We start from the raw sequence: 15,921 nt of genomic DNA, 5'->3' as shown, positions 1-15,921 counted from the left end.
CATGTAAGAGTTTAACAACTGACATACTAAACAATATCTTTGAGAAAAAACATCCTGAAATATGGTGTGGTGACTTTAATGCCCACAACAGCTTATGGGGTAGTAAACATACAGACATGAATGGCTTAGCAGTTGAAGAATGTTAGTTTGTTTAAATAATGGTTCTGGTACTAGGATCAATATTTATAAGAATGAGACATCTTGCATTGATTTAACCTTAGTTGACAGAAGAATTGCTTATAGATCTAGGTGGGATGTAGATCAATCAACTAATATTGGAAGTGATCGTTTTCCAATATGGTGCAAAATGGATATGGAGTTTAAGATTGATCCAAATTATATACATCACAAATGGGTGTTTAGCAAAGCTAATTGGGATGAGTTTAAAGAAATCTCTGAAGATATGCTTTCAATGATACCAGAAGTTGATCAAAACGTGGATGATATGAATAGTAGCGTAAGGTCTCTTATATACTTTGCAGCAAGCCAAAGTATTCCAATTAGTGAAGGTAAAAAGAATAAAAGAAATGTACCATGGTGGGATGATAAATGTACTGAAGCAATTAAAGAATGAAATAAAGCTTTTAAGATTCTGTGTAAAACATTAACATCTGATAATCTCTTGAATTATCAAAAGAAAAGAGCCATAGCTAGGAAAGTTATTAAAGAAGCAAAAAGAGAATCCTGGAGGCAGTTTTGTTCAACAATAGGTAGAGAAACTACAATAAACCAAGTATGGATGATGATTAAAAAAATGACCGGAAGATATAAACCATCACATATCCCTGTGCTAATGGAAGGTGATAATCAATATGTTGCTGATTCTGATAAAGCGAACCTTTTAGGTAAAACCTTTGCAGATATCCATAAAGGTAACCATCTGGAAGAATGTTTTAAGAAAAGGAAAAAAGAAGTCTTGGAAGTAAATAAGGATACTCTAGTCATGAAGGAACCAAACATGTCCAGCATGGATGCTGAATTTAATATATCAGAATTAAAAATGGCTTTAAATAACACTGCATATTCTACTCCAGGCAGTGATTACTTATGCTATGTTTAGGCAATTACCTGATGCAGTTCTACAAAAGATTCTTAATCTATTTAATAAAGTATGGAATGAGGGTAAACTACCAAATGTATGGAAAAGATCTACAATTCTCCCATTTAATAAGCCCGGAAAGGACCCAAGCAACCCAGGGAATTATAGACCAATAGCTCTCACCTCACATTTAGGGAAACTGATGGAGAAAATGATTGTGTCAAGATTAAATTACTATTTAGAGTATAATTGTTCACTTCACAGCTATCAAACTGGATTCAGGAAACAGAAATCAACAACTGATGCATTAATCAAACTTACTAATGAAATTGAAAAAGCATTGGTTATGAAGGAGGCTATGGTAACAGTCTTTCTAGATATAGAGAAAGCTTATGATACCATGTGGAGGGAAGGATTATTAATAAAATTAGGAAAATTGGGAATTAATGGGAAGATGTACAACTACATATTAGACTTTCTTTCTCAACGTACCTTAAGGGTCAGAGTGGGTGAAGCTATTTCAGAAGAATTTACTGTTGAAAATGGAATACCCCAAGGGAGTGTCATTAGTCCAATACTTTTTAACATTATGATTAATGATATTTTTGAGAAATTGGGTGAAATGAATGAAGGTTTACTATATGCAGATGATGCTGTTATATGGAAAAGGGGACGTAACATATCGCACATTACTGAATCAATCCAGAAGGACATACACATCCTAGAACAATGGGGGATAGATTGGGGTTTTAAGTTCTCTGTTCAAAAATCTCAAGTCACATACTTTACAAGAAAGAAAGTTCCAGAAAATGTTAAAGTAATGCTCTATAATCATATTATTGAAATGGGGAATGCATTTAAATATCTAGGTATGTGGTTGGATAGTAAACTGACATGGAAACTTCATACTGAACATGTTGAAACTAAATGCAAAAAGGTACTGAACTTGATGAGGATGATATCTGGTCTTACCTGGGGAGCAGACAGACAATCTTTGCTGAATGTTTACAAAGCATTGATAAGATCAACTATTGACTACGGTTGTATAACATATAGCTCAGCTTGTAAAACATCCCTTCTGAAACTGGAAAGAATACAATTAAAGGCCATTAGAATAGCTTTGGGTGCTATTAAAACAACTCCTGCATGTGCTCTTCTGGTGGAGTCAGAGGAAACCCCACTTAATTTAAGGTTTAACAAGCTTTCTCTAATGTATTGGGTCAGACTGCAGGGCAGTATTAACAATCCAGCCATATCAGTACTTAAAGATTGCTGGGAATATTACAAGAAGCATAATGGGTTTGGGTGGAACATTGACAATACTGCAAACCAGTATGGTTTGAAGGAATTAACATACAGCCCTGCATTAGCTTTAAGTGGTGTCTCTCCATGGATTCTGCCTACCCCTGAGGTTAATATAGAACTGCTAGAGGCAAAGAAAGATTATCCAAATCAAAAGAGTTTTGCATTACTTTGCAAACAATACTTGACTTCTTCATTCTATGGATATCTCCAAATTTATACTGATGGATCAAAAGATGTATTAAGTGGTAAATGTAGCATTGGAATTTATATTCCAGAATTCAAAAAAACATATGGCTATAGACTGAATAATTTCCTATCAGTTTACTCAATTGAAATGGCTGGAATTCTTTCTGCATTAAGATGGATTGAAGAAATCAAACCACTCAAGTCAGTTATATGTACAGATTCAATGTCAGTTTTACAAAGTTTTTTATCAGGTAACTCAACAAGGGAAGACTTAGTAATTGAAGTTAAACATCTCTTAGCTCACATAAGGAATATGGGACTTACTATTGAGTTTTGTTGGATACCAGCCCATATAGGAATTAAAGGTAATGAAATAGCAGACCACATAGCCAAAGAATCCATTGATAAAGAACAGGTAGACATTCATATTCCACTGGGAAAAGGAGAAGCTAAAGCTTTAATTAAAACAGAGATTATGAAAAGATGGCAAAAAGAGTGGGAAACAGAACCCAAAGGTAGACAATACTTTAATATGCAGAGTCAGGTAGGAGGGAAAAGAATAACATCAATGGGATTTAACAGAAATAAGGAGGTAGTATATACAAGATTAAGACTGGGACACACAGGTCTTAATGCAACATTACAGATATTAGATAGGCGGCACGGTGGTGTAGTGGTTAGCGCTGTCGCCTCACAGCAAGAAGGTCCTGGGTTCGAGCCCCGGGGCCGGCGAGGGCCTTTCTGTGTGGAGTTTGCATGTTCTCCCCGTGTCCGCGTGGGTTTCCTCCGGGTGCTCCGGTTTCCCCCACAGTCCAAAGACATGCAGGTTAGGTTAACTGGTGACTCTAAATTGACTGTAGGTGTGAATGTGAGTGTGAATGGTTGTCTGTGTCTATGTGTCAGCCCTGTGATGACCTGGCGACTTGTCCAGGGTGTACCCCGCCTTTCGCCCGTAGTCAGCTGGGATAGGCTCCAGCTTGCCTGTGACCCTGTAGAACAGGGGTGGCCAACCAGTCGGAGCCCAAGAGCCACAATTCTTACTGTGTTACGGCAAAGAGCCACATCGGCACATGAACATGGGCACACAAATATTACCCTTCCTTCTGCGCGCGCGGACACACACACACACACAGCCACATTGATGTCACACTCCAACTTAACCAATGCCCCACACCAACATGATAATGATACATTTACTGCAGTACCAAGACCACAGGCCAGTCATTTTCAACAGTGGCGACTGGTGAAGAAAATTGTAGGTGGGGCAGAAAGGCAGACATTGTTTACATGTGGGGATTCCCCCCATTGGGGGGGTTCCGGGGGGCCTCCCCCGAAAAATTTTGGATTTCTTAGATGCAATTTCCTGTATTCTAGTGCATTTTGGAGTTACCTGTTTAACATCGAAAATGCAAAAGCCATTTTGATTCAGCTTGAATTCTCAATTGCATGACCTGCACAAGACCTGCATTCAAATAAATAAGTATTCAAATAAATACAGTCAGTCGGAAAATGGAAATTACAAAGTGCTAATTTAATTTCCTCAAACAGTATGTGTTACTGTCTCTGATTGTTTTGTACATTTTTTGAAGAGCTGTACCTGCGTTTGTGATTGACTTTTTAACGTGATTAACTTGTGTTTACGAAGTTCACTCCCTTTCGGAAAGTCCTGGTCGATTTTAGCATGTAGTGAGCTGAAGTGACGCTGAAGATTTGAAGCCTTGAAATGCGACAATGACGACTGACATAGAAGGCAGAATGGCTTGCCATAACGTTCAACGAAAAAATATAAATCCTCCCACTCTGTTAAAAACGTCCTGTTTTCAGCTTCATATTTTCTTTTTGAAGTGCATTTTTTCCCTGCCATTTTGAGATCTGAAATTTAGCATATCATCTCGCGCACCTGCGCATTTGTCATGATGTGAAAATACCGTAATGAAACTAAGCGAAGCACCTTTAATAAAATAACCGTAATTAACTGCAGTGAAGCGAAAACGCACATAAAACCACAAACGAACACCAACTTGGACGTGAAGGTGAGAGCCGCATGACACCAGGCAAAGAGCCGCATGCGGCTCGCGAGCCGCGGGTTGGCCACCTATGCTGTAGAAGGATAAAGCGGCTAGAGATAATGAGATGAGATGAGATATTAGATAAAAGTGATGGTCTTTGTCAAGGATGTAGAGTTAAGGAAGATGTTGAGCATGTTTTATTTCATTGTAGTAAATACAGTTATCAAAGACAGAAATGGTTGGAGCTTGAAGACAGACATTCAGACATTCACAACATACTAAAGGAAGAAGGAATACAGCGAAATAGAATTAAAGCACTAATTAGTTATCTTAATGATACAGGTCTAATGAAAAGAATATAATTTTTTTTTTGTAGCCTAGTAATCTGACATAGAATCTGTCCAGTCCCTTCACACACTCCTGTACAGTAGGTGGCGGTATACACAGATTGTGATTATCTGCCATTAAAAAGAAGAAGAATAAGAAGAATTTGTTGTTGCTTCAGGTGTTGGGGGGGTCCGGTAAGGGAGCCCCACCTCCCGCCCCTCCCTCAGACACATTCTGGAGGAAAACGGAGACGCATCCTGTCTTCCTTATTCTGCTTTCCACCTGCTTTTACAGGTCAGTAAACGGGGTGTTCACTTAAAAAAATGTTTTTATTTTACTCCTTTTTATCACCGCTAACATAAACAGGAGAGGTTCAGATGGTTCGCCGAAGTTATTGCAGGAGAAACGGAACAGGAAAGGGAGAATTCTACCAAATCGCAGTGACGTACTTCCGGTTAACATGAGATGCCCACGCGCGCGCCGTGAGTCAGTTCAACGTTGGACGCCGTGGAGTTCAGAGCTGCCTTGTGCTCTTCCTTCCAGAGCGGCGCTTTTTTTTTTGATTAAATTCGGTTTTATACAGGTAATTTATATTTATGGATATATTATATTCCTTTTCTTATAGTTTCTGTTATTTTTTTCTGTTAGAAATTTCCGACTTTATGTTTTGGGAGTTGTTTTATTAATGTTAGTCACATGGACTCGTATAACTTCACGAGAGCTTTCATACCTCAGTTGGTGTAAAGCCTAACGAGGAACTTTAGGGAAGTAAGTGATAGTTCCCTTAAAAGATTCACTAAGAAGGGAAAGTAAGTGATAGTTTCCCTACAGTCTAAATTCGTAATGCTGTTATTCTACTTAAAAGTCGACAATGTCATTAAAATTGGTAATAAAAAAGGGAAGTAAGTGTTAGTTCCCTAGCAAAAAAAAAAAAAAAAGGGGGGGGGGAGTAAGTGATAGTTTCCCTACAAATGATCCACAGTCGTATTAATTTTGGGAAACACTACGTTCATAATCTTCGATCTAGCTTTGCTTTGAAGAATATTCAATGAGTGGCGTACAACTCTGCTGTATGGATGCTCCAAACGGAATTTCGTTGTTGTTTTTTGAGACAATGACAATAAATATTCAGAATCTGAATAAGACTTGTGAATTCCTATTCACACTACATATATTTATTACTCGTTCGCGGCAATTATGTGTGACCCAGGAACCTCAACTGAAACCACATCCTCAGAAGATTTGAAAACTTCTATATCTGCCATGTTTTCAGAGATGAAAACTGATCTGAAACAACATGTAGAACAGTTTGTTGCGACTGCCATCGAAAACTACGCTTATAATGAAGATTTCTGGAGTGATGAAGAGGAGGAATCTGACAGGAATATCTCTAATGCAGATCTTGCTGGTGACTTAGAAAAATTCCTTTCTCAAGATAAAGATCAACAGAAAGAGAAAAATGCTGCCTCAAGTGAGTTCCAGGACCTCGCCCAGGAGTTTGCCACAAGTGAGAAAACAAGCTCACCAATCGATGACGATCTGGTGAAGATCATAGATGGTCTCATCAATGACAAACTACCCAAAGCAAAACTCGACGAGCTTACTGACAAATATCCCAGACCGGAAAATTGTAAGCTCTTACTGGCTCCTGAGACGAACAGGACTGTGTGGACTCAGCTTAAAGACAACACCAAGAAAGCAGATACTGGAATGCAGAGATGTCAACAGATGTTTTTAACTGCAGCTTATGCTATCCTTGATGCCTCAAAAACAGCATCCGGAGAAATGAAAACCAAACTAGTCCATGCTTTGGTGCTTATCCTGTCTGGCAATAGAGAAATCAATCTGAAGAGAAGAGCTGCTAAAGCCAGATCTCAATGCCCAATACAATGCTTTATGCAATGCCTCAACTCCTATTACAACAGAGTTGTTTGGTGATGACAAGGGGAAAGAAATTGATGCAGTGACCAAAGCAAACAAGTTGGGAAAAAAGCTTATACCCCATACCCCCTAGGAAGAGTCGTGGTTCACGCTTTCAGCCCTATGGCCAGGGAAGGTCTTCAGATCGCTTTGGCTCAGCGAGGGGTCGTTATGGCGGCCGAGGATTCAACAGGCCTTTTTTAGGGGAAAGATACGCCGACCGCAGGAGGACGTCGGCGAAGTCCGCATCCTACAACAAGAGCACTCAGAATTAACTCCTCCACAACAGGTCAGCTATGATAACTTGATAAATATACTACTCGGGTCACAACAGCCTTTTATAGCTGGGCAAATAAGCCGTTATTTGAAGGAATGGAGAAAGATCACTACGGATCCTTACATTTTGCAATGTGTAAGCAACTGTCCCATTGAATTTGACTATGATCCCTCCTGTATCCAAAATGTCACTAATTATGAGCATAAATTCTCCCCAGCTCAACAAGAGGCCATTGGCAATGAAATGGAGACATTTTTGAACAAGCATATTATTGAGCCTGCAGTCCCAGAACCAGAAGTTATTTCACCCATTTTTACATGGTTACTTCTTTTTAAAAAGTATTTGGTCTCTTAATATTATTCTGGTTGTTCTAGTGACTCCATAGTTAATATGATGCTCCACCATGTGGGTACTCTGCTCGAGATACCTGTATGAACCTGAAGGGAATCGACTACATACACATCCGCTTTAAATGAATAAAGAAGGCCACTCTTTAGTCATAACATGGCTGCAGAAAGAAGCCGCTCCAGTCACCTGATCAGCAAAACTTGATAAAAGAAGAAGGATTTGTGAATGAAAACAGACAACGTACAGGCAGCCCCAGAAATACCACCAGCTGATTTGGGCAGCAAAATTGTGATTAAAATCAAGAAAAGCAGCCGAGAAACAGCAGCAAGTCTTGATCTTGATGAGAATTAGCAGATACAACTAGATGAGATACGATTCAAATCAGGACCATGGAGCATGGGGACACGAAGAGTAACGCAGCAGAAACCATTCATCAGCCTCAAGAAGAAGAAAATAAAGGTGACATCTGCAAAAGAAACACAGCAGCTTCTGGAGAAACATCTTATTTTCAGATGAATCCAAACTGAACTTGGATGGATGTGGTGGTCGAGTGTTTGTGTGGAGAAAGCCAGGAGAAGAATTCCAACCAAACTGCACTAAGGTACTATAAAGCACGGAGGAGGCTGGGGCTGTTTCTCCTACAGCGCTGTTGGTGAGCTTGTGTTCAATAACAGCGTCATGAACTTTCAGAAATCTGCAGAGAAATGATTCAACCAACAGAAGTGGATTTTTCAGAAGGATAATGAACCAAAGCAGATGACTGACAGCGATAAACATGTCTCTGCCAACCGTACTGAACACAGTTGTATACAATTATACACAAAATATACAGATAAAAAAGGAAAAGTTTCCTGTAACTTGTTTAAATGATCAATAAAAGATCTTTTTATCATCTAAACCTTTATCTTTCTGGCTGCTGAGTCATTAATATCGCGATGTTCTCTTCTGCATTTCCTGGACAGAAAGTTTCTTCCTGAATTCGTCAAGAAAGAGGAGGGAGTGTGTGAATTGGTGAAGGTCAGAAGTGTGTGTTGTGATGGAGAAAACGAAAGAGATGGATTGTGTTTGTGTTCAAACCCGTTAGAGGAAGAGAGTTGGACTTCCAGATTTTTCTGAATTTTTTTTTTCACTTTTTTTTTTTTTTTGGACATTTTAGTGGAGTCCACTGAATCAACGTTCATAAAATGTCATGAAATTAATCCTAATCAGTGCGGCTACATGGGTTATATTTCTGCACTGAAAGGAGATGAAATGGTTAATAGGAGTGTTCATGACCTCTCTGTGTTTGTGCTCCTCCTCTTCCTATTACTCTCTCTCTTTCACACACAGGACCAGGAAGTGACTCGTCATTTCAGAGAAAACAAAACTGATCTCTCTCTCTCTCTTTCAGTGCGAGTTCAGGAAAATGGCTGAGGCCAGTATTTCAGTAGCTCAGGACCAGTTCATGTGTCCAGTGTGTCTGGATCTCCTGAAGGATGCGGTGACTATCTCCGGTCACAGTTTCTGTAAGGTGTGTATTAATGGCTGCTGGGATCAGAAGGGCGTCTACAGCTGTCCTCAGTGCAGAGATGCTTTCACTACAAGGCCTGTTCTATGCAGAAACAACATGCTGGCTGAAGTGGTGGAGAAACTGAAGAAGACTGAAGTCCAAGATGTGGAGTGTGATTTCTGCACCGGGAGAAAACACAAAGCCGTCAAGTCCTGTCTGATGTGTTTGGCTTCATTTTGTGAAACTCATCTGAAACCTCATCTTGAAGTTCCTGCTTTGAAAAAAACACATTAATTGAAGCCTCAGCAAAACTCCAAGAGAAGATCTGCTTTGAACATAACAAGCTGATTGAGATCTACTGTCGTACTGATCAAGCCTGCATCTGTTATTTGTGTATGTTGGAGAAACATAAAGACCATGATGCTGTTTCAGTTGCAACAGAAAGAGCTGAGAAACAGGTGAGAACTAGAAATCTTTCCAGAATTAAATCATCTTAATTATAGTTTCCCATCTAGAAACAGGTGCTTTAGTCAGTGATATGATTTGAACTTTAATTTCAATGTGTGTCTCAATCAGAAGGATTCTGTAAAAGCTGATTAAAATTGTCTGTGTTCTGGTGAACAGTGTGTTAAATTTATCTTCAGTGATGGTCGTAATCTGGTTCGGGGTGGGTTTCCTGATAACGGTGCCCTTTAGACCTAAAGAGAGAGGTGAGAGACTCTCTTAAGGAACGAACGTTGTCTCTGTACATGGTTTTCCTGAACTCACTTGTAAGAAGGAGTCTAAAGAGCAACAGGACGAAGAGCGTCTTTGCAGTTTGCGTCCCCCATATAGGCATTAGTAGCTGCTAAAGGCAATTGTATTAGACATAACGAACAATGTCCAAGTTAACTAACTGTGTAAACATTAGATGTGGAGAAGACTATGGCAACTTGGCGGGCAAATCCACAGAAAGTCATTTGACTAATCAGACTGCATAGAATAAAACATTTTATATCCCTCAATATGCTTCCGCAGGTTGGATGGTGAGTTTTTGTAGGCTGTGATGTGCTCCGTTTTAGGCAAACAAAGCCAACATTTAAAATGAAACGACTCTTTATTCCTTTCAGAAAACTGAACCATGGGTTCTAACTATAGAACCGTGGGTGTGTGCATTCCCCAGAAGAACCGCCTCCTTCCATTCTGCTGTCAACTGATCGTGTTAAATAATGCTGCGGAGAAATCATTGATCTTGATTTTATCCAGTCTATGGACGTGACGTGACCCTAGTGATTACTGATAGACTGTCTCAGTGTCACCTGCGGAAAAACCAATCACGTTTTAGAAAAGAAAAAAACATCCACTTTCAAAGCTGCTTCATAGTAACGAGTAACGAGGACCTTGATAGAAATGTAGTGGAGTAAAAAGTACGATATTTGTCTTTCAAATGGAGTGAAAGTCATAAGTTTCCACAAAAAATACTCAAGTAAAGTACAGATACTCAAAGTGTACTTCAGTACAGAACTCAGGTAAATGTACTTCGTTACTGTCCACCTCTGATAATTAACTCGATGTATTTGCAATGTAGAAGAAAACTAATTGAACACCACCAGCAGATTCAACACCAGTTTCCCCCGCTGACTGTGAGAGTCCCTCAGAGCCGCATGCGCATTCTGTGGATTCGGCAGCGAGCGAGTCGCTCTTTGTTTTGAACGAGTGCTCCGGGTCTCTCGTAAATTCCGAGCAAACTAAAGGACGACTTGTGCTACGATGTTGTTCGGGAAAACCACGTTAGCTTGATGATGGATCTTAAGAGGTCATTTAAAACTCTCTTGGCCTTAAGAGGCTTTCGGGAAACCCAGCCCAGATCAGTTAGTGAACATTTTTCTCTCTCACTCCACACACACACACACACACACACACACACACACACACACACACAGAGAGTACATAACCTTCAGAGTGAAACGTGAATGTACTTTGAACTGACATTAATATGGAACCAGTTCGCTCGTACTGTATAAAAAGCTGAATGTATTTTATTTGTCCTCAGAGTGAGTTAAAGGAGGAGCAGATGAAATCCCAGCAGAGAATCCAGGAGAAGCAGAAGGTGGTGCAGGAGCTGAAACAGGCTGTGAACACTATAAAGGTGAGCAGAGACAGAGCTGCTCCTAGAAACACGGACAACATGGACAACGAGTCATTTACAGTCCCAGTAAGAGAGGGAATGATAGATGAGCTTTAAATCTTGTGTGTGTCCTAACAGCTCAGTGCACAGACAGCAGTGGAGGACAGCGAGAGGATCTTTACTGAGCTGATCAGCTCCATGGAGAAAAAGCGCTGGGAGGTGACGGAGCTGATCAGAGATCAGGAGAAGGCTGAACTGAGTCGAGCTGAACGAGTCCTGGAGCAACTGGAGCAGGAGATTGCTGATCTTCAGAGGAGAGTCACTGAACTGGAGCAGCTTTCACACACACACAATCACATCCATTTCCTCCAGGTAACACTCACTGTCTGATCTACAGAGGCAGCTGTTCCTCACACACTCTCTAAAACACCTCTCATTAAGGGAGCAATAAATGTCCCTGTCTGACATCACAAGTGGGTTTTACATTTCATTTGCTTTCTGTAGGTTTTAGCTTCTGGACGTCGCTCTCCTCAACTTCAAAGACCAGATTTTCACACATCCAGCGTCACTGTCCATCAACATCTCTCATTTGATGGAGTGAGGAATTCTCTCTCAGATCTGAAAAAGAGACTCGGGGAATTCTGTGAGGAGGAATTCAGCAAAATCCCTCCACATGGTAAGAGGAGCTGTTCCTGCTGGAGAAACACAGTGATGTTATTTCTTAGCGATGCTCCTGCTTTCTTTTCTGCAGACACTTTATTCACCCGACACTTTGAACTAAAACACTGATTTAAAATTGTGCTGACTCTGTCAGTTACTGGGTGGGGTTAGGTTTCCCCTAGTGGTAGTTTTAGGCACTGCAGCTTTAATTTGTAGTCACTTCCTGTTATATGCACGAGGCACTTCTTGTTTCAACCATGCCTGTTACAAGCCATTACAAATGTGCTCCTCCAGAGATTCAGCTGTTTTAACCTTGGAGTGGAACCAACAGTGAGTTGTTGTTGTCGTTTAAGATCACTGTGGTGTTGAAAGTGATGATCAAAATGTTTAATTTAAGTTAAAACGAGATTGGCATTGTTAATTATGCTAATCATGGTTAGCAGTGCTAGTTAGCCACACTGCTGAGTCATTTAGCTTATTGTTAAGCCTCATTTACAACATGCTATACATTGTGTTTTGTGTGAAACGTTGCTAGTTAGTATATTTTCACTTTACCTGTTTACTTACCTGTGTAAATACAGGGATGTGATTTGGGGCTGGTGAAATTATCTGAAAACTTTAGCTGGGGGTCTGGGGGCCGCAGGCCCCCAGCTGGTCCAGGGCAGCGGCCTGGTGGGGGGACAAGGGGGGGAAGCCCCCCGAAGCTCCTGGGTCCTGGGAAGCTTCTGGGGTTTTCTGACTTAAAAATTGTACTAAAATGGCAAGCAAACACACATGAAAAAAACTTGTCATGATTAACAAATTCAAGCCAATTTAATGGTCAACATGCAACTCTGACACGCGCTCTCTCTCTCTCTCTCTCTCTCTCTCTCACTCTCACACACACACACACACTTGTCTTTGCGCACTTGTGGGTCAACCTGACAAGACCATGCATTGTGGGAACCACCCTTTCTAAAGGACATACAGCAATGAAAAAAATCCATGCAGCAGCCTTGAGTGGATGTGAACACACATGTGACCTTCAAATTATCAGACAGACAAAGTAGAGGTCTTTGACCTGACAAGAACCTAACTCCTGGGGACTTGTCAGGTTTCAGTGCTTTGTGGTACCACAACATACACACCCATTCTGGTTTTTCTTACATTCTTAGTACCACTTACTATGCATACCAATTTAACTTTAAAGAACTACTCGATCATGACTGCGGGGGTGAAATCAGTGGAAAAATATTGCTGCATGACATTAATTTACATTGATGACATACAAAAATGTGGATTATACTGCAACTGAACAAACCAACATCCCAGCCTGCCTAAAATCGGCCACCATCATCCCAGTCCCTAAAAAGACACCCACAACCAACTTGAACGACTTCCGCCCAGTAGCACTCTCCCCAGTCATCACAAAGTGCTTTGAAAAACTGGTACTGAGACACATCAAAGCCTGTCTCCCCCCCCCCCCCCCACCCTCGACCCACATCAGTTTGCATACGGACCAAACAGATCCACTGAGGATGCAATAACCACTGCCCTCCACTCTGCACTGAGCCACCTGGAGAAAAAGGGGAGCTATGTCAGGATGCTCTTCATTGACTATAGCTCAGCCTTTAACACAATAATACCGGACATCCTCATCCCCATGTTGGCCAACCTGGGGCTCCCACCCTCCACCTGCTCATGGATTAAAGACTTTCTGATTAACCGACCCCAGCACGTGAAGCTGGGCCCCCACCTCTCATCCGCCCGCACGCTCAGCACCGGCTCGCCACAAGGTTGTGTCCTGAGCCCTCTTCTCTACTCACTCTACACACATGACTGCAGACCCACCCACTCTGAGAACATCATTGTGAAATTTGCAGATGACACAACGGTGGTGGGGATGATCACAGAGGGGAATGAGGTGGCCTACAGAGATGAGGTCCTTAGACTCAGGGAGTGGTGTGCAGTCAACAACCTGGCGCTGAACATCACCAAGACTAAGGAACTCATCCTGGACTTCAGACGGAACAAAGCCGCCCCAGCCCCCCTGTACATCAACGGCGAGAGAGTGGAGACCTTCAAATTCCTAGGGGTTCACATCTCTGCCGACCTGTCCTGGTCAGCTAACACCACTGCACTGGTCAAAAATGTAAATGAATCAGAAGAAATGTGAAAAAAAAAAAAAAACATAACTTGCCAATGAATCTTGCCAATTGCACATCATTGAGCACATGAATTTAACACTGCCTAGACAGAGCCTAAAGCATTATCAAGGAGCTCTCTAACTCAGACCACTACCAACAGTTTGTTTAACATTAAATGGTATGTTTAATTCAATTGTAAAGACACAAACATGCATTATACAAACACAAACAAAAAAAAAACCTTTAATTGTATGCGATTGCATCATTTTGTGCGTTTGTTGTTCCTGTCAAAATGTGACATTATTTTAACAGTAGATTTACGCAGTTTAACACAGCTTCATGAGGACATCAGCTTTGAATGCTTTGTTGCCATCAGAACATGCAACTTGCACTTTCTAGAACTCAGTCACACAATTATGACGACAAAAAGGTTGCCAACATCTGTACTATAAAACAAAACATTTCTTTTACAAATCTTGTGTGTTGTGATCCGATTCTTCTGAATTTTACAGGCATCTATCAAGTAATTCTCGGGTAATTCTCGGAGGACTGAAATCCATCAAATGCTTTAAGTGAATGATCATTTTGCCATCAGAACATGCAACTTGCACTTTCTACAACTGTAAAAACCATTTTTAGCTTAACTCACTCAATTATGATGACAAAAAAGGTTGCCAACATCTGTACCATAAAACAAAACAAATTTCTTTTACATCTTGTGTTTTAGAGCTGTGATCCGATTCTTGGTGTAGAATTTTACAGCTAACCAATTCCTGTCTTTCAGAGCTACTTTCTCTTGTGCAAGGCGCCGTTCACATTCAGCTTTCCCAGGAACACGACACGTGGTAATGAACGCCATCATATGCTTTTCAACGGCAGCGATCTCCTCCTTATTCCACAACCTCCTCGTCACTGGTGGGCGACCTGTGTGAGATTTGTATACAGAGGGAAGGAAGGGAGGGATGGATGGATATAGAGGAGAAGAAGGGGAGAGAGACATGTGAAATTCCAGTTGTCAAAGACAAACAATCTCTATCAACTTGGAACACATCTTACATTTCTTCTTTGGGGACTTCCTTTTACAGGTTTTTGTAGGGGTCACGGTGCCCTGCAATGTTTCACAGCACGCCCTCACATCTGGATCCACTGTTGTCATCCCGCTGGGCTCAACACAGCGTCCTGAAATTCAGGGAAAATAAGTTTCTGTATATGTCTGTAACCACACATACATTTAGGTCCTGCATACATTGCATACATACATGTATTTGGGACCATGTGGGGGGGAAACATGCCTTGTGTGTCAGACTCACCCTGTCCCTTAGAAGCACTGTCAAGGTTTACATTCTCTGAGATAAGCAAGGACATGGAAAAGGCAAGCAGATTATAGATTGTCTGACTGGAACAACTGCAGTCAGTACATTCATTTAGACCTGCTAATATTCCTATCTAAAGTCTACCTTTTAGACAGAAACATATGAGGACAGACATCAGAATATGAAAGTGCATACCTTGTGTGTCAGACTCATCCTGTGCCTCATAGTCACTGTCAAGGTTCACATTCTCTAAAATAAGCAAAGGGATGAAAGGCAAAAAGTAAAAAATGTAGCAAATCATTTGATTGGTAAGACATGATTTTGATCTAAGAATTATTCTAGTTTAAGTCTACCTTTTACACAAAAATATATGAAGAAAGACATCAGAAGTACCTTCAGGATCAATTGCGATCTCGTCTAGGCTTTTTCCTTTAAATTCTGCCAAACGTCCCTGGTCAAGAGCCAAGAGGACTTTGCTTATTTTTGCAAGCTGAAGGATGCCTTCAGGTAGCCTGTAAAACTGGCGATGTACTCTGATATCATGGCCAAGAAATGTGGCCAACTGGTCCAACTCTGTATTACTGAGGTTGAGTACTTGAGAGAGAGTTCCAGTTTGTTTGCGCAGTTTTGTAGAAGTGAGACTTGTGCAGTTTTTAATACCGCAGTCCTTGGCAAAATCTCTGATGCAGTCAGAGCCACGGAAGCATGTCAATACACATGGCCTGGCAAATAGATAGCCATTTTCCTTAAGAACTCCACATTCATGCCGCTTAGCAACAAGGAGGTCCAACGATTGCTGCATTTCTGGAGTTAGG

General features: G+C 41.0%; 2 protein-coding genes across 3 annotated transcripts in view; both read left to right on the top strand.

Moving 5' to 3' along the window:
• Window positions 1–8,760: 8,760 nt before the first annotated feature.
• LOC132870560 (E3 ubiquitin/ISG15 ligase TRIM25-like) lies at window positions 8,761–9,194 on the top strand. The gene has a single exon (XM_060904244.1). It carries the CDS (start codon window positions 8,817–8,819, stop codon window positions 9,192–9,194), a length of 378 nt encoding a protein of 125 aa, XP_060760227.1. The 5' UTR covers window positions 8,761–8,816.
• LOC132870558 (tripartite motif-containing protein 29-like) overlaps window positions 8,997–15,921 on the top strand; it is a 70,357-nt gene continuing 63,432 nt past the window's right edge. The window contains exons 1-5 of one of the 2 annotated variants that reach the window (XM_060904243.1): window positions 8,997–9,358; window positions 10,933–11,028; window positions 11,146–11,379; window positions 11,512–11,683; window positions 14,578–14,638. In XM_060904243.1, coding sequence (XP_060760226.1) covers window positions 9,296–9,358; window positions 10,933–11,028; window positions 11,146–11,379; window positions 11,512–11,683; window positions 14,578–14,638 — 626 coding nt within the window. In that variant the 5' untranslated portion in view covers window positions 8,997–9,295. Of the gene's footprint in view, window positions 9,359–10,932; window positions 11,029–11,145; window positions 11,380–11,511; window positions 11,684–14,577; window positions 14,709–15,921 lie in introns of both variants that reach the window. The other variant, XR_009651136.1, reaches the window with a different exon arrangement.

Source organism: Neoarius graeffei, chromosome 22 (genome assembly GCF_027579695.1).
Source record: "Neoarius graeffei isolate fNeoGra1 chromosome 22, fNeoGra1.pri, whole genome shotgun sequence".
In the NCBI taxonomy this organism is placed as follows: domain Eukaryota; kingdom Metazoa; phylum Chordata; class Actinopteri; order Siluriformes; family Ariidae; genus Neoarius; species Neoarius graeffei.
Note: the sequence above shows the minus strand (reverse complement) of the source record. Positions and strands in the feature narration are given on the sequence as shown.

Bases quoted from the DNA above. Each gene is read 5' to 3' on its own strand.
- LOC132870560 (XM_060904244.1), top strand. From the start codon at position 8,817: ATGGCTGAGGCCAGTATTTCAGTAGCTCAGGACCAGTTCATGTGTCCA.